We start from the raw sequence: 22,794 nt of genomic DNA on the forward strand, positions 1-22,794 counted from the left end.
GGAGGCGGTTTACGAAAAAGTTAGAGTACTTTTTTTATTACACGTTATTTATCCCAGTTCACCTTCCGTAGAATTGGCGTACCTTCTCTGAAATTGTCGAAGAAATATATTCAAAACATATAGGTAGAGGCAAATTCAATTTCCTTAGGCTTTTTTCTCTGTCATCAGTCCTCTGAATGGTCTGACGCAGCCCGTCACGAATTCCTCTCCTGCGACAAACTCTTCAGTACAGAGTAACAGAATCGACATCCGCAAATATTTCTTCGAAATACACTCTAAGACAAAAAGAAAAATGCCTCGCACGACGAAGGAATCATCCGAGCGGGACAGAATTCGGTAGATGTGATGTACATGTACAGGCAAGCAAAGAGGTGGACCGGATCGTCTTTGGTTTACCCAATTTGTGAAGCTCTTTCTCTTAAATAAATAATACATTTTTTAAAAACTATAATCATTTGCTTCCCTGTATATGTACATCACATCTCCGATTTCTTCATTTGTGTTAGAGATTATTACTGTCGATATATTCCCTTGTTGTTTATACCCTCCACATCTCCTACAGCTACTATGGGAGTTATTTCTTGAAGTCCCTTCTTCTTGTTAATGTTTTCCGCATATATCTCTCCTTATCCATTCTGGGAGAAAACTTCTCATTCACTATCAGTCCACCTAATTTTCTACATGATTCTATAGCATCACAACTCAAACACTTCGATTCTCTTCTTTTCTGACTTTGAAACAATCTATGATTAACTTCTGTACAGTTCTATGCTGCAAATCTATGTTCTCAAAATTTTCTTCCTTAAATTAAGTCCGACATTTGATACAAGTGGACTTCTTCAAGCAGGGATGTCCTCCTTCCCTCTGCTACAGTGCTTTTTTAGGTCTTCCTGTCTTCATCGTCATGTATTATTTTTCTTCTATGCCAGCAGAATCCGTTGGCTTTGTGTGCTTCTTGGTCCCGTAAGTTTTGGTGTTAAGTTTAACGTTAATCTCATTTGTTCAACTCTTCTTTTTTCTGTTTACTCTCAATATCTGATGGTATGTCTCCAGACTCTTCATCGAAAGTTCTGTTTAACTTTGATATTGACTCCCCTGTCTTCCATGATGTTTCCCATTTCTTCTTCTACCGTGACTCCATACAGCTCCGCCCTCGTAGAGGCCTTCAATGCACTAATTCAGCCTACCCGCTCTCTTCCCTGTGCTTAACAATGAGATTCCCGTTGCATTCTCAATGTTGGGGCACTTGCTTTCAATTTCCCCGAAGGTTGTTTGCCTTTTCTGTACGCTTAATCTGTCCTTATGACGACCATTTCTCTCTTGATTTATTCGCATTTTTCCTGTAACCATTTCGTTTTCACTTTTCTGCACTTTTTACTTATCTTACGCCTTAGCGACTTTGATTGCTGTATTTCTGTCATAATCTGAGATTTTTGTACCTCCTCCCATGGTCATTCACCTAAAATACATCTGTTGTTACCCAAGGCACAGTTATGTTCCGTTTACTTACATTTGGATGATCGGTTACTGTGACTGCATTTTTGAGATGTGTAAATTCCTCTTTAGCTGAACAGCCTGCTGTGGTATTCATTATCGCTGTATTACACACTTAGAGAAATTATTTCGTCATTTCTCAGTAGTTCAGTAGCCTGCTTCTTTTCTCATTGATTCTTTTGGATAATTATCTTCACTTTTCTATCCATTATTGGCTTTAGTTTGATGTGGTTTCTGACAGGGAAGTCCTATCACTAACCATTCAGGGCAACATCTCTGCCCTAGCTTCCTATTCGTGAGGAACCCTACACCCGTACCGAGCGAGGGAGGGGAGTGGTTAGCTCAATGAACTCGTATTCTGTAGGACGAAGGTTGAAGCCCGCGTTCGGCCATCCGGATTTAGGATTTCCGTGATTTTCCTAATTCGCTTCGGACAAATTCCTTGATGGTTCCTTTAAAAGAGCACTGCCGACTTCCTTCCCCGTCATTCTCTAAACCGATGGGACCGATGACGTCGCTGTTTGGTCTCTTCCCCCAAAATTAGCCAACCAAGTTACTCCCGTTACACTATTTTCTGCTGCTGTGGATATTACCTAATATTCTCAGGCTAGATTTCTTTTAATTTCCATCTTCAGGACAAATGCAGAAACTGATTGCTGCTCTCGTCCCGTCCAGAACATTGTATATCGTCTCTGACTGAGAAGTAGGAGTGCTTGGTTATTTTCAACCTGTTACGTTTCCTGAATGCAATCTTTATCCAAGAAAAGGTCTACCGGAACTACAGCCATGTTCATTTGTAAAGTTCATTAGGAATGCAGCGCCTGCATCTCAAGACGCGTACTCAACAATATGATATATAGATAATAATACAGTAAAGTAGATCCATTCAAGAAGTACGTAAAGCAGTCCGGCCATTCATATTTAAGTTTACTGTGATTTTCCTAAACCACTTCAGACAAATGCCGTTGAAAGGGATCGACCGATTTACTCTCAGATCCTTCAAACAATCCAACCTTGTTGACGCGACTTTACAAACTATACTCTTCCTTCAATAAAATTCTTCAGGGTATCAGACCGCATCGTCATAATTTAAAATGCGCCAACGTTTCGGCCAGCGTTGCAGCTAGCCTTCATCAGGGCCTTACGTTAACTGCTAAATGAACACACTTGATTCCTTAAACAGCTGCACGAGAAAACCGTGTCGTTACTTGATTGGCTGTAAAAGGAGGAGGAGGAGGGGTGAAAGGTATGCTTTATTGGTGTTTCCTTTATTATCTGTCATTGGCTGAAATAGCTGTTTTCTATTGGTCTTTATATTAATTCACCCCATTGGAGGAGACGGACGAAAAGTGAACAGGTGATGGCTGTGACGTCACACTGTTTCCATGCTGTCCAGAAGCCGGCTGCGGCGTGCCATTGCTTTGTGTGCTCGCGACCACTACTGCGGCTCTCCGCGTGTCTGCATGGGCCGCCACGGCTCTGCCGCCGCTCCGTAGCCCTGCTATTGCAGGCAGCCAAGACCTCGGAAGCTTGTACCCGTCCTCTCTATTCATGTAGGCGGGTCTTTTGGCTATTTCTATCGCCACTCTAATCTTTCTTTTGAAAGTGAGAGGCTGTTTCGCCAGGACGCGGGCTTCTTGAAAAAATATTGGTTTCCCGCACTCGTCTCGGTGTACCGCCACTGCTGACTTAGTGTGTTGTTTCAGGCGTATATATCTTTCATGTTCCGAGAGCCTTGTGCTAATCGGACGTCCCGTCTCACCTATGTAGACTAATCCACACGCACAACCAATTTCATACACGCCAGCTGTGTGTAGTTTGTCAACTGCATCCTTGGTAGAACCGAGCATGTCTGATATTTTTTTTCTGCTTCGGAAAATTGGTTTGATTTCGGCTTTTCGTAGAATTTTACCAATACGTTCGGTGACCCCTTGTACATATGGTAACACAGCAGTAATTTTAAATTATGACGATGCGGTCTGATACTCTGAAGAATTTTATTGAAGAAGACAACGGCTGCGGAAGCCTACGCTTACATATACTCTTCCTTCTTCGATTTCTTTTACGCAGTAGTGGTTGTATGTCAAAAACGCCTTCATGCTTTACCATAAGCGACTGTGTCTACTTTCTGATTCAGAGCAATGACAGACAACGGGAAATACTTGGTGGTCACTGCTGAGGAGGTGGCGTATGTCAGAGAGCAGCTGGGCACCAGCGAGGAGGATATCAAGACGTCTGTGACGTCACTCCGAGAATGGCTCAGGATGCAGCCACACTTACCCGATGCCGTAGGTCTGTACATTTGTCACACTAGAGGCCATATATTACACCAAGGAAATGCACACATTTTATTCATGAACGGTGTAACTAATTAGAGGTAATGCCTTGTACATCTAAATATTATTTATCTCTTTCATAAGCAGAATTAGAGCAGCATTGTCTTACCATTGTTGTATCTGAAACTCACTCCAATTTACAGGGTGTTTAAAAAATGACCGGTATATTTGAAACGGCAATAAAAACTAAACGAGCAGCGATAGAAATACACCGTTTGTTGCAATATGCTTGGGACAACAGTACATTTTCAGGCAGACAAACTTTCGAAATTACAGTAGTTACAATTTTCAACAACAGATGGCGCTGCGGTCTGGGAAACTCTATAGTACGATATTTTCCACATATCCACCATGCGTAGCAATAATACGGCGTAGTCTCTGAATGAAATTACCCGAAACCTTTGACAACGTGTCTGGCGGAATGGCTTCACATGCAGATGAGATGTACTGCTTCAGCTGTTCAATTGTTTCTGGATCTGGCGGTACACCTGGTCTTTCAAGTGTCCCCACAGAAAGAAGTCACAGGGGTTCATGTCTGGCGAATAGGGAGGCCAATCCACGCCGCCTCCTGTATGTTTCGGATAGCCCAAAGCAATCACACGATCATCGAAATATTCATTCAGGAAATTAAAGACGTCGGCCGTGCGATGTGGCCGGGCACCATCTTGCATAAACCACGAGGTGTTCGCAGTGTCGTCTAAGGCAGTTTGTACCGCCACAAATTCACGAAGAATGTCCAGATAGCGTGATGCAGTAATCGTTTCGGATCTGAAAAATGGGGCAATGATTCCTTTGGAAGAAATGGCTACCCAGACCAGTACTTTTTGAGGATGCAGGGACGATGGGACTGCAACATGGGGCTTTTCGGTTCCCCATATGCGCCAGTTCTGTTTATTGACGAAGCTGTCCAGGTAAAAATAAGCTTCGTCAGTAAACCAAATGCTGCCCACATGCATATCGCCGTCATCAATCCTGTGCACTATATCGTTAGCGAATGTCTCTCGTGCAGCAATGGTAGCGGCGCTGAGGGGTTGCCGCGTTTGAGTTTTGTATGGATAGAGGTGTAAACTCTGGCGCATGAGACGATACGTGGACGTTGGCGTCATTTGGACCGCAGCTGCAACACGGCGAACGGAAATCCGAGGCCGCTGTTGGATCACCTGCTGCACTAGCTGCGCTTTGCCCTCTGTGGTTGCCGTACGCGGTCGCCCTACCTTCCCAGCACGTTCATCCGTCATTGAAATTTTTCAAACAGATCCTTTATTGTATCGCTTTTCGGTCCTTTGGTTACGTTAAAACTCCATTGAAAACTTCGTCTTGTTGCAACAACACTGTGTTCTAGGCGGTGGAATTCCAACACCAGAAAAATCCTCTGTTCTAAGGAATAAACCATGTTGTCTACAGCACACTTGCACGTAGTGAACAGCACACGCTTACAGCAGAAAGACGACGTACAGAATGGCGCACCCACAGACTGCGTTGTCTTCTATATCTTTCACATCACTTGCAGCGCCATCTGTTGTTGAAAATTGTAACTACTGTAATTTCGAAAGTTTGTCCGCCTGAAAATGTACTGTTGTCCCAAGCATATTGCAACAAACGGTGTATTTCTATCGCTGCTCGTTTAGTTTTTATTGCCGTTTCAAATATACCGGTCATTTTTGAAACACCCTGTAGTACACATATAACAAGTCAGAAATAACTCAACTATATCTCGTTACTGATGATCAGTTTTTTTCTTGTTGATCACTGGGAAACATATAGTTTTGTTTACTAAATCGTGATTGCAACTTAAGGAGGAAGTAATCATTACCAATTTTCGTTTTAAATCTACCTCCTTATTACAACTTCACTGCCTGCATCTTAGCTTACGGAAAACACTGAATCACTAGATCAGCTTTGCATCTTATGTTTGAATTTTATGTACCTCTTCCAGCTGGTTATCTTAGTTATTTGTTCAGTGATGGGGAATGCTTCGATGTGCTACTGATGATGATGAGTCCCATACTTCTTTACAGAGCGTAGGGGACCGACGCGGGAGACCCGCGCCGCCTTACTAGGCAAGGTCCTAGTGGAGGTGGTTTGCATATTGCCTTCCTCCGACCGTAATGGGGATGAATGATAATGATGAAGACGACACAATAACACCCAGTCATCTCGAGGCAGGAAAAATTCCTGACCCCGCCGGGAATCGAACCCGGGACCCCGTGCTCGGGAAGCGAGAACGCTACCGCGAGACCACGAGGGGTGGACTCGATATGCTACTACACTCTTTAATATTATGCATACTACATTTAGCAGTAATGTGAACGCAGATGCGTGTGTGCAGTATAATATGATTGTGGGATCATTCGACTTTTTTAAAGGAACATATATATTAAAAAACTGATAAAGTTTATCTTATAACAATCCTATCATACGATATTTTATACAACAAAACTGCTATCCATTTGAGAACCCTTTCTGTTTTGTGTGTCCTTAATATCCTTATAAAAATCTACCTTCATAATCACTACTTGAAATTTGTGTTCCAGACGACTCAGTCATTGAGCGAATGTACATCAACTGCAAGTGCAGCACGGAGAAGGTGAAACTGGGATTAGACGCATACTTCTCCCTCAAACACAAATTTTCCGAGTTACTTACGAACAGAGATGTAGAAGGAAGCGACTTCCAGTTTGCAATGGAGCACTTGTGAGTTCCGACCTGTCTTAAGCTTTTTAAATTCATAAAGAGTTGTTATTTTTCGAATAGCTTTTCATGCTCTGTTGTAATGTATCTATAACTCTGCAGTGCTCTGGTTCCAATGTTTGGACTCCAAGTATAAGCGTACGTTACCTTGTCACTTCTTAGTGAAATGATAATATTAGTTCTTTTGGGAAAACAGCGGAGTCTTTTGTGTTACTAAAACAGTATTTAAGTATTTGCATTTACTATCAAATGAAAAATCACTTTAGAATCCTCTGAGAATGTTGCGTAATGAATGTCTTTCAAGGACATAATGACTACGTATAACCAGTTACACTGCTATGAGTATTACTTTTTATTTGAACTATTGACCTATTTCAGCTACACAGAGATCATCACGTTAGCTGTAATTGAACATTTTATAAATGTGTGTACATTTCCTGTTTTACATGAGAATTATGAATAACATGATTTCACATACGTTTGAAGTCCTGTCTTCCATGCAGTATCGTTGTTAATGTTGCTATATATAAGAAACTGATTATATTCTGGGTTAACGTAACAGCAATAATTAGTTTTGCAGTTTGTTCTGACTTTTCGTTTAGTAGTGCTCAGAAATAAATTGCAGTCTGTTGTTGAAATCTGTCACAAAATGTGAACTACAGACTGAGATTTTCTTCTGGCCACTAATAAACGCAGAGACAGACCAAACTACGAAAATGATTACTACTGATACACTAACGTAAAATATAATCAGTAACAAATAGACAACAACAGAAACGTCGTTGCATGGAAGTCACGACTTGAAAACGCATGTAAGATCTTATTATTCGTCAGTCACATGTTATTCAACAAATTTATCAAAATTTATAAAATTTAATGTTTCAGATATGATGATGGCTGTATGGCTGGAATAGGCATGTAGTTAAAATAAAAAAAAATACGACTCATAGCAGCGTAACTGGTTAAGCAGATTTATTATGTCCTTGAAAAATCAGTTATGTGTTTTGTCAGTCGTTCTGCCTTACAATTCGACAGTTGTTTTAATGAGGGTTTCGATATCACAGCGCTCGACTGTTTCGTTAGGCTGCTTGAAATGGTATGCCTCTTTAAAAACTCGTTGACTGAAATGCACCTTTATAAACGTGCAGTCATGACATTATTTCAACGCAGTAAGCTTTATTCCTGTGCTCTAGATTTTCAACAGTTCTGCCAGCACAAAATATCTTAATAACATGTCCAGCATCTCCGTTGTTTGTATATTTATTGTTCAACATTGGTGACAACCCGCAAAGTGACACAGCCCCCAGTTTTTAGCTCATTTCAGTGTCTATCTCGTCATTGTTGTGTAAAACGGTCTGACAACTGTGGATCTGTCAGCATCAACTCGCAATCCCAAAAGATATATATGCCCACTGCATCCTCAGATACAATTTTTCTGTGTAAACCAAATGTGTTGTGTGTGGTGAAAAACAGATAGCGCATTCTCTGCTATAAAACTTAATAGGAGGGATCACTCATTAGTCAACTCTAATGTACACTGAAATATCTCCCTCAGTTTCAGTCTCAGATGCATGTGTTGCATTATACTCACAATTTATAGAATGTGTTACTTTAAAAATGTCGTTCTGTGTAAATATTTTTTTGTAATAGTGTTCAGATTAGAGGTTATGTTTTTAAATGTTTGGTACCTCAAGTGTCCGTTATTTTTCCAAAAGATGTTTCATCATTCTTAGTTTTCTCACCGTACTTTCGTGTACAATACTCGGCGTTACCATCGAATTGTTATCGTCTGCTAGAGTACTGAATAAACACGTTGGCATTAGACCAGTATCAGGAAAACGCCGCACTGTAAACTCCACGTTAAGTGTATTGAGACGCTAACAGTACTATATGGATACCGCTGTCTCCAAATGCAAGTTTTTGCACTGTGTTCGTACTCGCACAGCACAAGATAATATAATGTTTGGAGAGAGCTAGACACCCCTGTTTTTTTCTCTACGCCCCTGATTTGTTTCCTACGTGAAAGGAAGTACCGGTTAAGCATTTAAGCAGACAAACAAACTTTCCTGTTGTTAACGTTATTGTCGCTTTAAGCCACGTGGTTGGAAGAACGCAATGCGATCTATCTTTCGAAGTTTCCAGTTTCTCTTCCATAAATCATGTACTAGCCTATGACTCAAAAAATCGAATCTAATATACCCTGAAAAATACCTGCTAATCTAGTGAGATGAAAGAGTGGCAGAAAATCTAATCCAATGCATTCTAAGTCAGTTTCTTGGAACTCTAAAATCAAACATCATAGTGATGCAGGGCGCATTTCTCATAGTATTCATCGATCATCTTCAAAATGTCTCCTACAAAACAAACTCGTGGCAATACTGTCCTGTTTGACTCCGCAGATTCTCATCTTTTTCAGATAATTCAAAGATATCCTACACCGTCAGCTTCCTGACATTTTTTATGGTGGATCTTCACTTACTTGAAACACTGCAGTAGCTCATATTGCCCTCTATGCGATTAACGTTAAGCCTTATGTGATGTTGCAAGATATTAAGAAGGCTAAGGTGCATTTGAAACAATGTAACATATACAAAATTTACCACCACATAAAGGCGTCCCACCACAAATTTCTCTCCTATGCGGAACTCATCTGAGAATGGCACTTGCTACCGATATCCTCAATTATTTGCTGGATGTATCCCAATTTCTGTCTTCTTCCTCAGTTTTTCCCTTACAACGCCCTCTAGTATGTGCTACCATACTGTCCATTCTTCTTGTCAGTGTTTCCCATATATTGATTTCCTCGTTTATTTTGCAGAGAATCTCCACATTCATTACTTTATCAGTCCACATAATTTTCAACATTCTTCTGTAGCACCACTCTTCAAATGCTTCGATTCTCTTCTGTTCTGGTTTTACTACAGTCCATGTTTCACTACCACACGATTTTTTGGTCCAAACGTATATCCTTAGAAATTTTTCCTCAACTTAAGGCCCGTTTTTGACACTAGTTGACTATTCTTTGCCAGGAGCGCCATTTTTGCCAGTGCTAGACTCTTTGTTAGTCCGTCATTGCTTCGTTCGCCACGTGTTATTTTGCTGCCTACATAGCAGCTTTCCTTAACTTCCTCTACTTGTTGATCACCAGTTCTGATATTAAGTCTCTCACTGTTATCATTTTTGGTACTTCTCATTACTTTCGTCTTTCTTGGATTTACTCTCAGTCCATATTCTGTACTCATTAGAGCGTACATTCCCTTCAACAGATCCTGTAATTCTTCTTCTCTTTTACTGACGAAAGCAGTGTCAACAGCGAATCTTATGACTGATATCCTTTCAACCTTAATTCTGACCTCATTTTTGAACCCCTTATTTTTCCAGTGCTTCTTCCATGTATGGACTGAACAGTTGGGGTGAAAGACTACGCCCCTGTCTCACACCATTATTTATCCAGTCTTATTTTTCCACCTTGGTTCTCTTACATCCTGTATAATACCACTTTCTTCCTATCGATTACATCTACGTTTCTCGGAATTTCAAACATCTAGCTCCATTTTACATTATCGAACTTTTTTCTGGGTCGACAAATCCGATGAACGTGTCTTCCTTTGGTCTTCCTTCCGTTATCAACTACAATGTCAGAACCGCCTCTCTGGTGTCTTTACGTTTCCTGAAACCAAACTGACGGTCTTCTAAAACGATTTCAATTTTCTTTAAACTTAAGACCACACTTCACCACTACTAAACCTTGATGTGAGGGTACACCTCACATTCCTGTATCTGATTTCGGAATCTCTGCCTGACCACGATATAATTTAACGGAAATCTCCATGTGACCTCTAATTCATCAGATTTTCTTGTCGTGTCACTTCAAGAGGCGTTTTCGGGAGGAAGTAGTGTGTTACTTGACTCCTGGTGGAACGTACGCTCTCGCATTTGAAGTAGAACGCATCGCTTGTAGCGTCTGGCAATGGTTTGTGACGAGCATCACCGTAACATTCTGGCACTGTCTTATTGAATCTGTGAGAAAATGTGCCGCTATGAGCTTGATCTTTTCAGTCACTTCTATTTTTTCGAAATGGTGACGGTCCCAAACCGACGAATGGTACTCAGGAATTGGCCAGAGGAGTGACTGATAAGCATCTTTAGTGGAGGAATTACAGTTACTTATGGTTCTTCCAATTATATCTGCTTGGTGCCCCCTTTTCCTGCAGCAACATTCATGTAGTTTTTCCACGTTACATTGGAAAGGACGCATGAGCTAAAGTATTGTACCTGGAGGATAGTGTATCTAGGAGGAACACATGATGTTTCTTGGTCAGTGCTTCATTTTAGTGACAGATTTTGGAATCACGTGAAAGAACATGCCGTAAGGAGTTTTGGTCATTTTCTGATGTTTTGTGTTGTTCTGAGACTTTAGGTTGTGTCTTGCCCAACTTTTGTAAATATTAAGAGTTCTATATATGTACACGTTATGTAATATGTGAAAGTTATTTTGAAGGAAGTGTAAATTCCTCAGTTAATGATTTTTACAGTGAGTAAGACTCTTAATATTTTTTAATGATAATTACATAACGTGTGAGCTGTTAAGTCATAGGTCATCAGACGCGCACCATCTTGTACGTTGAGACTAAAGGTCATTTTACAGTGAAATACGTGATATTTGCAAATTAACTGAGTTCCTGTAATGTGCCAAGAACATTCCATGTCTAGAAAATGGAAATTTGTATTAGATTCCAACGGAGTCTATTTGAAAATTTTTTAAACTGCGTCTGGTATTCGATAATAGTTCTGCTTACTTTGATTTAAGTTACTAATTATGGCCGTGTAGTAGAGTAACATTGTAGCACGTGGACTAGTAAATACAGTACTGGCAAGGTTCCCTCGAATTCGAAGAGTTAATTCCCTGGAACAGTTTTTCACATTTGGAATGAACCCAACTGCTGCGGAGTAATATTTGCAATTTGGAAAACCACTGCCGTGTGCAACCCACATAAAGTGTATGCCATCTTTTCAAGTGGAATCAGAAAATTTATTTAACCTCTGTTCCAGGGCTGGTTAAATTGTTACATGATACAACAATGAGTTCAAATCACTGGTATTTAACAGTTGTTGATTCACAGAAGCTCTCCTGCATACTTTTCGGGTCTGCTACTCCAGAAGTAATTCCTAGACTCGCGTACAGAGGAAGGAGAAGATGTGAGGGCGGGTAATGATTGGTACCTATATACCTTAGGAGAGAGCCGCCAGCAAATTTCGGAGTTTGTATCACGATCCGACTCAAAGATTTAACCTACCAGGATTTTTCCAAAGAGTGCACACACCGCATTGGATTGAAGGATTCATTCTGGATGCATACATTATTGTTTCTTCTTGTATTTCGTAAATTGTAACTTCATGTTGACCGACCGCATATATTATCCTCTGTCTCATAAGCATGTATTAACAAGAGTGCAATGTCTCCTACAGTAAACTGATGATTATGCCACGACTCACAAAGGATGCATATCGCGTGCACGTCTGGACTGCAGTGGACGAAGACGCGACCAATATAATTTGGCCCTTTTATGGTAAGATGATGACCGGTGCACTGGAAGTTATGTTGGCCGAAGACTACTCTCTAGGAGATGTCATCATCCTCGACTTGGCCAACGTGAATGCCGGACACATCGTGCGTGCAGATATCAACCTCTTCCGCAATCTTGAACTCTGCTACAAGGTAATTTAGCAAAAATATTCCATTCTGGTCCAATCGATTAAAATTATAACATGTATGGCCATGAAAACTATTTACCAGAGTGGGAATCAAACATGGGTAGAAAGTGGCCTGATGTTTTCTCCAAAAGTGACAGGAAGCTACCCCCTGCCACAGATATTAGTTGCTGTATTGAGGTGGTTGGCGTGCTTGGAGCCTGTAACTGTTTGATCACAAGGCAATATATTACTAAATTAAAAAAAAAATGTGAGCGACATGATGAACAACATATAACAGGGTGGCGCACGAAATGTGTTACCATTTTGTTGTTGAATATAAACTTTATTTTCAATAGAATCTGAAAGGAACATATACTACAATGAAGGGCCGTCCATGGAGATTTGTTGTAACTCAGCACATGCTCAATATGTCCACCATTTCGTTTCCTAACTTCCTTCAAACGAACACTGAAGTTAGTGATTACCCTACGGCACATGTCTTCCGTAATTTCACTGCAAGCTTGAAGAATAAGTCTTCTGAGCTCCATTGTCACGTGGACTTTTCGGGAAAACTTTCCCTTTAGGTACCCCCAAAGAAAAACGTCACATGGATTGAGGTCTGGACTATTGGGGTGGGGGGGGGGGGGGACAATTTTGTCTGTCATTGAAGCGACCTGGAAACCTGAGTGAAATGATCCGCAGTCGAAATGCTCGTGTAAAAACTCCTACATAGTGTTTGCAGAATGTGGCCTTGCTCAATCTTGCATGAACCACTGCGTGTTGAAGGGCAACGCAGTAGCAAGAAGCTGTGGAATGAAGCTATTGCGAAGCATGCTCAAATAACGCTTGCTGTCCACAGTTTCTTCAAAGAAAAAGGGGGACCTATAAGTGCGTGACTGGAAATTACTGCCCACGCAGTAATCCTTGGAGCATAATGTTGTCATTCATGAAGCACTTGTGGGTTTTCAGTGGCCCAAAAGCATAAATTTTGTTTGTTAACCACACCGTCTAAATGAAAATGCCCTTCGTCTGAAAACCAAACGTTGTTGAGAGTTTCTTCCCTTTCTTCCGCCCACTGAGCAAACAGTAGTCTCTGCTGCTTGTGTTCTTCAGTGAGCTTCTGTGCACAGGTCATCTTGTATGGGTACATATGGAGGTCACCTTTAAGAGTGCGTTGAACGGAGCATCTGGATAATCCTAGTTGCACTGCTGCCTTTCTACACGATTTCTCGGGACTTCTCTGTACAGCAACTCGTGCCGCTTCAATATTCTCCGGCGAACAAACAGGCTTTTAGGACGAGGTCGCTTCGCTTCCAATACTGTTCCTTCCTGTACAAATTTATCGTACAACCTGTGGATGGTCTTCTTGCAAGGGACCCATCGTGTGTTAAACTGTTGTCGAAAACGCCTCTGAGTCACAACAAGGCTTTTCGTTTCGTGAAAAAATAACACAATTGCCGATCGTCAGTCTTCCATTGTCAGCCGTTGCTGCTTACTAGTCTCCTAGCGGCAGTATCGTGAATTACACGTCATTTCGTAACTCACTTGTTTTTCCAAGCTCTGCTGGTACTGCTGTAGAGATCCCAGCGGGATATCTAATGTGCGCCGTAAATTGTGAAAGAAACAATTGTTAATACAGCTCGTGCTCCATCCTGTACAATCATTAACAGTATTATGAAAAACATAGTTGCAACTCGTCATATAGGGTAGATACTAAGTCGCAGATAGGAACAACAAAAACACTGTCAAAAAGTGATATTTCGGCCAACATACAGACACACACTCACAAAAACGCAACTTTCGGACACATCACCACGGTCTCTGGCAGCTGAAGCCACACTGTGGGCAACAGCCCATGATGAGAGTGGCAGCTGGATGATGGGGGAAAGGAGAAGGCTGGGGCAGGGAGGTGGGGGCATAATAGTGCAGGGGTGGGGGGCGGTAAAGTGCTGCTTGTCTGAGCATACAGGGACGAGATAGAGAGAGGGTAGGGAAGCTAGATGCAGTTTAGTGGTTAGATGAAGGGTGTGTGTGGGAGGGGTAGGGGTTAGTGGAAAAGGAGAGAGGTAAAAAGACAGTGCATTGTTGGAATAGAGGACTATGTAGTGCAGGAATGGGGATAGGAAAAGAGCTAGATGGAAAACAACAATGAGCAACGAAGATTGATGCCAGGAGGGATAGAGGAACGTAGGATATTGCATGGAGAGTTGCTGTCTGTGCAATTCAGGAAAGCAGGTGTTGGGGGGGAATGATCCAGATCACACAGGCTCTGAAGCAGTTATTGAAATGAAGATCGTCGCGTTGGGCAGCGTGCTCAGCAATGGGGTCGTCAAGCTGCTTCTTGGCCACAGTTCTCCAGAGGCGAATCACGTGGACAGACGGTTCGTTGGTTATCATGCTCACGTAGAATGCAGCACCGTAGATGCAGCCTAGCTTCCAGATCACATGACTGGTTTGAAAGGTACCCCTGCCTTTGGTGGGATAAATGGTGCTTGTGACCAGACTGGATTAGTTGGTTGGGGAGGATGTGTGAGACAAGTCCGTTACAAAGATATGAGCTATGTGACAAGAGGTTGGAAGCAGGAGTTGTGTAGGGCTGGATGAGGATATTGTGTATCTTCAGTGGGCGGCGGAATACCACTATGGTTAATATGCATACAAATATTCACCTGCAGTTTAACGAGAGGTTATGGAGATGACTTCAAATTTCTGAAATCTAGACTGTATCTAACTCAGTGAACAATGACTAGCCAGTATAATTGTAGTTCAATCCAGATTACTGCTGGTGGCAGCACACCCAATTACTGCAAAAATTTTGCGGCACTCGGGGATGACTGCGGCGACTTGGGGTGGCTTGATTATAACTGGAACTGGAATTGCTGGCAGCCGGAAAAATAACTGCCCGAGTGAAACCGAGCGGCCACTTAGAACTGCGGATAAGAGAACCATTTGTATGACATCATTCGAAAGCAGCACGAATGTCTTGCTTTCACCGCATTCTGCACAGCTTTTGGTAGATGAGTCGGACTATTTTAATGCCTTGTGGTGGAAACATAATGTGTTTCCTGTTGTGTGCACCATCTGTGTGACGAGCGATCCCATGTGATGCCATGCTGGTGACCGCCTGCCGTGTGACGCCCTCTCTGTACGATATTTAACGGTGGCCACAGAAGGCCCAGTTCGACTCCCGATGTGGAGAGTATCATAGCAGCTTAACTGCCCAACGACTGAGGCTAGTTCCAAACTAGTTTCCTAGTTTCACTTTCACAAAAATAAGGAAAAAATATTACGCGTTTACGTGTTTGCCACGTGCTATCTATTTATTTTCTAATAGAAACTAATTTCATTGGTTCATAATAAATCTCATTATTTTCACTACATTCTCAAAAATTATAAAGTAAAAATCGTGCAGGTGATAGTGATAAAGATACCTGAACTGAGTACTTTGACATAGGGAACTAATGGTCAGAACCGTATATGACGGCTTTTATTGGTAAAATACTTGTACCTTACAGCAACAGTTTAAGCTGATAGAAGCTGTTCCGTGTGACGCCCATTCTGCAATTCATTGGCGACGTACGAAAAACTATACGGGACTCGAAACCCGATTTCGTGGGCAGTTGCCTTAATCAGATTTCATTAATCAGCGTACGAAAATGCACTAGATTAATTTAAGATCTGGGGACATGATCAAAATAACAGACAACAAAAATTAATATAGATCGGCTTCCTGGCGGAACGAAACAGAACGGCGACCACACACCAGATGGAGACAGTAGATTCACATTGATCTCCCAGCAGGGGTGACACGGGCATTTCTTCTCTAAAACCATTTCATAGTCTTATCACATGGCTCAAATAGTTGTGGAACAAACACCAAACAAATATTCTCCTTCTCGCACCCTATGAGGAGGATCCATGAAAAGTATTTCCAAAAAGTTGGCACAATATTGACGATACCTCGAATGGTGAATTGAAGAGGTATGACGATCTTCAAAAACGCCCAAAAAATCAAGGATCCTCTTGCTGGCAACTTAACAGATACAATTCAGTGCGTTTCTGTTCGTGCATGCGAGAAAAGTCTCGTCCTGGAACAGAATCGGCAGTGGCGTAACAGCGTGTGGAGGAACATCGAGAAGGGAAGCAAGTATTTTCCTTATCAACAGCCACACCTCTGCAGAAGGTCCACACATCCGTTGATGTTCATCCATGTCAAGAGTTTGACACTGAGGGAAAAGAAGAAAATCTGCTATATTAATGGCATGTAATTGGAGCCGCATCATGTGTCTCTCATTGACAACCAGGAATCAGGTCACACTAGCTTCCATGGCGAGGAGAACATGATGCAGAGGACTGTTTTCCACAGGCCGTGTGATTTCAGAATGGCGGTTCTACGTGAAGTTCCGGGAGTGACCCCTAATCACGTGGCAATAAACGTCACATGTCATGGTGCAAGGCAAGTCTACAGGGACATAACTTTATTCCATGAAGTTCTTGAGGCGCTAGAGTCCAGGAGAAATAGGCGCTATTGCAGTGGACAACACTCGGGAAAGAGGAACAAGTTTTTGTCTCGGAGTGCCCGACAAACAATTCTGCAACTTAACCATCATGCTGACATAAAGGTCAGCCCTTCTAACAAAACCAGGACCTCCTCCCAGAGGGGAGGAGTAAGCGTGTTATAACGAACCTTGAAGATAAGGCCCACGTTCACGAAATAGCCAAACGATGCTTGCAACGTGTTCGCATTGCCTTCGGCGCTGGTAAGCTGTGGGCCAAATGCTGTATCCTAGAAGCGAGATGCACCACGTCCAAAGCTCTCATCAGATTATTTTTCTGTGTGAATTCCTAAGGGACCAAACTGCTGAGGTCATCGGCCACTAGGCTTACACACTACTTAAACAAACTTAAGCTAAGGGCAACACACACACCCATACCCGTGACGTACCACCTCAAACTTCACGGCAACTCAGCGCGGCCGACCAGATTATTGCGAATACTTGTGTGGATCATTTGAAGGAGGGGTTTATAGTCAGTTCCAGCAGTTCTGTGTATGTCATGTGCGAAGTTAATTCCCAAGTGTTTCCGAGTGTTCGTCCACTGCAGTGGAGCCGCACTCTCTTCCCAAAGACGCCTGCCAATGTTCAAAGCACCACACATTGTCGAGGTGGCCCGTGTCACATCTGTAACTTCCTGCCCTACGGATCTTGGATATGATCGACATTTAATTTCTGTGTGCCTCGACTGTGCCGCAATCTCTGTCGTCGGAGAGACAGATCTTCTGAATGTGGCATTGTCAAAGAAAGCCGTTGACCACAGTTGTCAATTGGCGCTGCTGTGAGACCGGGGGAGATGTAGACGCTATCAAGCCGACACGACGAATGGCTAGTAATGTACGTAAAATCAACTTAGATCACCATGCACACCTTCCCACGTTTCAGCGAGATTCTACTGCTGCATCAGCAGTTGTAGCTCCTGGCATGTGGTATGATGAGGGAAATGATTCTTTTGGGATTTCATACAGTTGAAGCACCCATTAAGATTAAAATCTTCGTAGCGGTCCGCAACCAAAGGCGCGACTTCTTCCGAATAAAACCCCAACCATTCTGCCCCTTTCCAAAGGGAGCGTAAACATTGATCATCCGAATATCATAGAAGGTCACCGCAAGATCTCTGCCCGACAGCAGATAAAAAAAAAAATTACATCTTCAGCCGCGATACCTTTTTCATGTTATTTTTCGTTCATCTTTGCTCGCACAATATGATCGAGTAAGTGGTATGTAAAATTTCTCATTTCTCATGGTATATAATCAGTAATTGGAAACGCTCTTCAAAATAAATTATTACAGTAGCATCTTCCGTTTATTTGTGTCTGCTTTTGCTAATGCCGGATCGGTACTCTTTTTAGCCACAATAGATCACTGTTAATCGAGACAGATAACTCAAGACTTATCAGGCATATCAGTCATAATTTTCGTCTTACTCATCAGAAACGAGAACATAAGAAGGTAGGCCATGACGTGCACACTATCTTATCTCTGGCTAACATCATATCAAGCCCTGGTTAATGGCCGAATTATTATTTTATATTTTATTAAATATTTGACGAATGTAACTTCTACCCGCAATGGAAGGTGAGATAAGATATGAGATCACAGTGGCACCTGTGCAACGAGCACAGTGTAAGATCCCAACAGTGCCACCACACTTACAGTCACCCTAACCTTAGACCACTTTGAACCACTCCTAAAGAGGTCTCTTATGACCACGAAGCAGCTTGGGCCGTAGATAAAGTGGGGTACATAAGAGGGTTAATCATAAAGTTTTAACTATCACTTCGTAAAATTAAAGTTACGTAACTGATTTTGTGTTTGTATACAGTTACATGTCTGCCGTTCGAGTAAACAGTGCAATTCCCTGTTCATAGTACCGCTGCACTCCGACAGAGGCGACAAAGAGAATGGCCAAAGTTGGCTGCTCCATGGGTGTGCTGCAGAGGTGTGGAGTGGGTTTTCACTGTGAACCACGTCATGTGCCTGCAATAAACAGAAAATTAATTACATAACTTTATTGTTTCTAGGTGACAAACACAACAGTGTGGCTACCGCTCGTTCCTCAAGGAAAATCTATAACGTAAACTGTCCATTTGTCTCTCTTTTATTGCGAGTTTATATTTAATATCACAGCAGAAGAAGTTAGTGATTTCTTAAATTCAAAGTACTGTGTTTATTTACTACATGTTTCCGAATTTATTTCTCAAAAAAATATTCGTTTTAAGTATGCTCCCTCTTCAAGGTTCTTTCCTTTACCAATCCTCATCATATACATGTCAGCGCAGGTGACAGTTAATCTTCTTCGAACTACTAACTCGCTACAGCTGCGCAAATCATTGCTTAGTCTATACTTGTCTTGTACTGCTCATATCCATGTTGAGCTATCCGTTCCCATTCCTCTCCAATCTTTCATTACTTTATCGATTCTCTTGTTTTGGAGATTTTCGTAATTTTGAGAATCTCAATTGATTCCCATTATTACTCCTGTCCTCTCTTCTCCCTCATTCTTGCTGTAAGCCACTAACCATCTTGTTGTGTGGCACTAGCTTTTTCACCTACCTTCATATTCTCACTTGTCCACCTCTCTAGTAGATGAACTCTGTTACCCATTTATATAGTGTTACAAGCTCTTAACTTTGTATCAGTAGAGCTTTTTCCTGACGTAAATGTACCTTGAAACTGTAGTAGCATCGTGATCCATCCTCGATCCATCCCTTTACGTAATTCAGCTTTTTTTTCTTCTTCTCAAGCAATGCGCTTAAATAAATGAATTTATGGGTCTTGTGCAGTTTCACCAACACATTCTCAATTCATCGACTATTACCTGCCTTTCTTCAAAATATAATACTAATATTTAATACTAATATTCAGACCAGCCAATATTGCATTCCGCGTCAACTCCCTCACCATTTCTTCTACATTGCCTTTGTGTGCAGCTGTCAGTAATATCATCTATGTAAGCCATTCATTGTTTTCATTTAATAGCAATCCCCGACATTACTTTTGCTTATCAGCAGCCGTAATAATTTCTTTCAAAACTAGCTTAAAATTATATATGCATACATACGTTGCCTGGTTCTCGTATTACCTTTAATGAGTGTGATATCACTACATTTCCACACCGATTTGGTGCTAGCTTCGTTTCATACAGTATAGTGCATACAGTTTGTCATTGAATACTGTCATGAATTCTGAAGAAGTCTCCATCATGTTATTTGGATTTTCGTTAGTAGTTTGCTTATTAAGACATTAAACGAATGAGAAATTTCAATTTTTGTTCCACTTACGCTAACGTTTAAACTCAGTTTAGTTGTTTACAATTGAAGAAAATTCTTTCATATCGTATTACACTTAAGTGCTCAGCCTTCAAAAGAACTTAGCGCTCATCTAATTAATAAATTTTATATGTATAGACTGCTTACCGCCGGAGGTTGAAAGGACTTCACTTGGTGAATGCATCGAAGATTATAAATTCAGCCATGAAAATAGTGAAGCTGGCGCTATCTGAAAAGTTGCAAAAGAGGGTAAGTTATGCATATCTTTCACTGTTTTCGTCTCCTTCATATCTGTCAAATGAAATCTGCTTGATGTAAACCCATACGCAGTATACGTTTTACGATCGGACAATGTATAGCCTCTCGGTATGTTTACTCTCCTCACTCATATGCTGCACTGCACGGTACAAACTCCACGTAAAGAGCATAAATAGCTACAACTTATGACCGCGTAAAAGCTACTTCGTATTACCGCCTGTCACGATTTACTTGTGTTTACGTATACTTTCCAAATAGTGTCGGTTAAGAGTACCGGTTTGGCAAACGGTGTGGGACTCTAAAAGGTTTTTCTTATCCAACAACATTTCTGACATAAACGTCGCCATCAAACAACTTTGACATCGTGTTAGAGCCGTTTGGCCCGCTGGGCGTCTTCACCTGACCAGCCAGGACACTGTCTTATTTGTATGTGTTGTGATCGTAACAGACATGCTTCCCCAGTGTTCATGAGAACTGTTCCATACATCATTAATGTCGGGTAGACTCCTGTAAGTGCCTGCCTTCATTATGATGCTCTTATCTATTAGGTCCACTGTTTCCGATGTGATAGTGAAGTGGAAACGTCATGGGACAAGTGCAGCAGAAAAGCGTACAGGCCGACCGCGTCTGTTGGCTGACATAAACCACCAACGGTTGAAGAGGGTCGTAATATGTAACAGGAAGACATCTATTGAGACCATCACATAGGAATTCCAAGCTGCATCAGGATCCACTGCAAGTACTATGACAGTTTGGTGGGAGGTGAGAAAACTTGGATTTCATGTTCGAGCGGCTGCTCATAAGCCACACAGCAAATTTCAAATGACGGCTCGCATGGTGTAAGGAGCGTGAACATTGGGCCATTGAACACTGGAAAGTCGTGGTGTGGAGTGACGAATGCCCGGTGAACGTCATCTGCCAGCGCGTGTAGCGCAAACATTAAAATTCGGAGGCAGAGGTGTAATGGCGTGGTCGTGTTTTTCATGAAGGGGCTTGCACCCCTTGTTGTTTTACGTGGTACTGTCACAGCACAGGCTTACATTGATGTTTTAAGGACCTTCTTGCTTCGCGCTGTTGAAGAGCAATTCGGGGATGGCGATTGTATCTTTCAACACGATCGAGCAGCTGTTCATAACGCAAGGCCTGTGGCGGAGTGGTTACATGACAATAATATCCCTGCAATGGACTGGCCTGCACAGAGGGCTGACCTGAATCCTATACAACAACTTCGGGGTGTTTTGGAACGCCGACTTCGTGCCAGGCCTCACCGACCGACATCGATACATGTCCCCAGTGCAGCACTCCGTGAAGAATGGTCTGTGATTCCCAAGAAACCTTCCAGCACCTGATTGGACGTATGCCTGCGAGAGTGGAAGCTGTCATCAAGGCTAAGGGTGGGCCAACACATACTGAATTCCAGCATTACCGATGGTGGGGGCCACGATCGTGTAAGTCATTTTCACTCAGGTGTCCGGATACTTTTGATCACATAGTGTATCTTGGATCGGAGTTGTGATGTACATATACAGGGAAGCACATGATTATAGTTTTAACAAAATGGATTATTTATTCAAGAGAAAAACGGCTGTGAGCACTATGGGACTTAACATCTGAGGTCATCAGTCCCCTAGAACTTAAAACTACTTAAACCTATCTAACCTATGCCGAGGCAGGATTCGAACCTACGACCGTAGCGGTCGGGCAGTTCCAGACTGAAGCGCCTAGAAGCGCTCGGCCACACCGGCCGGCGACATATCGTTGCCCAAAAACATTTGCCCTGTGGGCTGTCACATAGGTAGGTTGTGAAAGTGACCGTTCACTCTGCATGGATGGCGTTCGGTTTTACGGAACGCTTCTCAGTCATATCTCATTACATTTAGGACATACGCCATTTTTTGCGGCTAATCTATTCCATGGTAGTGACTATCATCCGTGGTTTTTATGTTCTTATATCGTGACTTAACTCCAATTTTCACCTGAAGATGCAGCCGTGAGTGCTGTGAAACACTTAGTGCCTAAAAATACAAAGATTTTATTGCTGAACAAGTTTTATTTCTTAAAATGATTTGTTGTGGCTGTGATTGCCCGAACTATATACAGTATATATATTTTGTATGTAGAAGAGCGAGCTCGGTAGGAGAGTGCTGTGACATTCTAGGATGGTGGTAGATGCGGTAGTGAGAAAGCATACAACACACTTCAGGGAAAGTAAGAACATTGGGGCAAATATTAGTCTCTCCATTAGCACTCTGATCGCTTCGTATCACTGTTAATGCCGAAGAACTGATACGTGGCGGTCGTCGAAACCTCCAATGCCATTGTATGACATGGCAGTTGAGTGCTTTGTGTGCCAGCGGTTGTACAAAATCGGCAGCGTGACGGACTGACGCAATCGAGCTTGGACGTCCACGTGACCACACTAGAAGTAAATTTTGGTCTAGTAACCCAGGCAGGCCAGTGTGTCCACAAATAATGTTGTTCGCTCGCCGCAACGTA

The 22,794-nt window shown here is 42.1% G+C and overlaps 1 protein-coding gene across 2 annotated transcripts in view; it reads left to right on the top strand.

The window, feature by feature from the left end:
* The window catches only part of LOC124612314 (clavesin-2-like), a 46,064-nt gene that overhangs the window by 17,671 nt on the left and 5,599 nt on the right, over positions 1-22,794 (top strand). The window contains exons 2-5 of one of the 2 annotated variants that reach the window (XM_047140437.1): positions 3,632-3,786; positions 6,365-6,524; positions 11,991-12,240; positions 20,179-20,289. In XM_047140437.1, the coding sequence (XP_046996393.1) occupies positions 3,636-3,786; positions 6,365-6,524; positions 11,991-12,240; positions 20,179-20,289 (672 nt within the window). In that variant the 5' untranslated portion in view covers positions 3,632-3,635. The remainder of the gene's footprint in view (positions 1-3,631; positions 3,787-6,364; positions 6,525-11,990; positions 12,241-20,178; positions 20,290-22,794) is intronic. The other variant, XM_047140438.1, reaches the window with a different exon arrangement.

Source organism: Schistocerca americana, chromosome 4 (assembly GCF_021461395.2).
Source record: "Schistocerca americana isolate TAMUIC-IGC-003095 chromosome 4, iqSchAmer2.1, whole genome shotgun sequence".
Taxonomy (NCBI): Eukaryota; Metazoa; Arthropoda; class Insecta; order Orthoptera; family Acrididae; genus Schistocerca; species Schistocerca americana.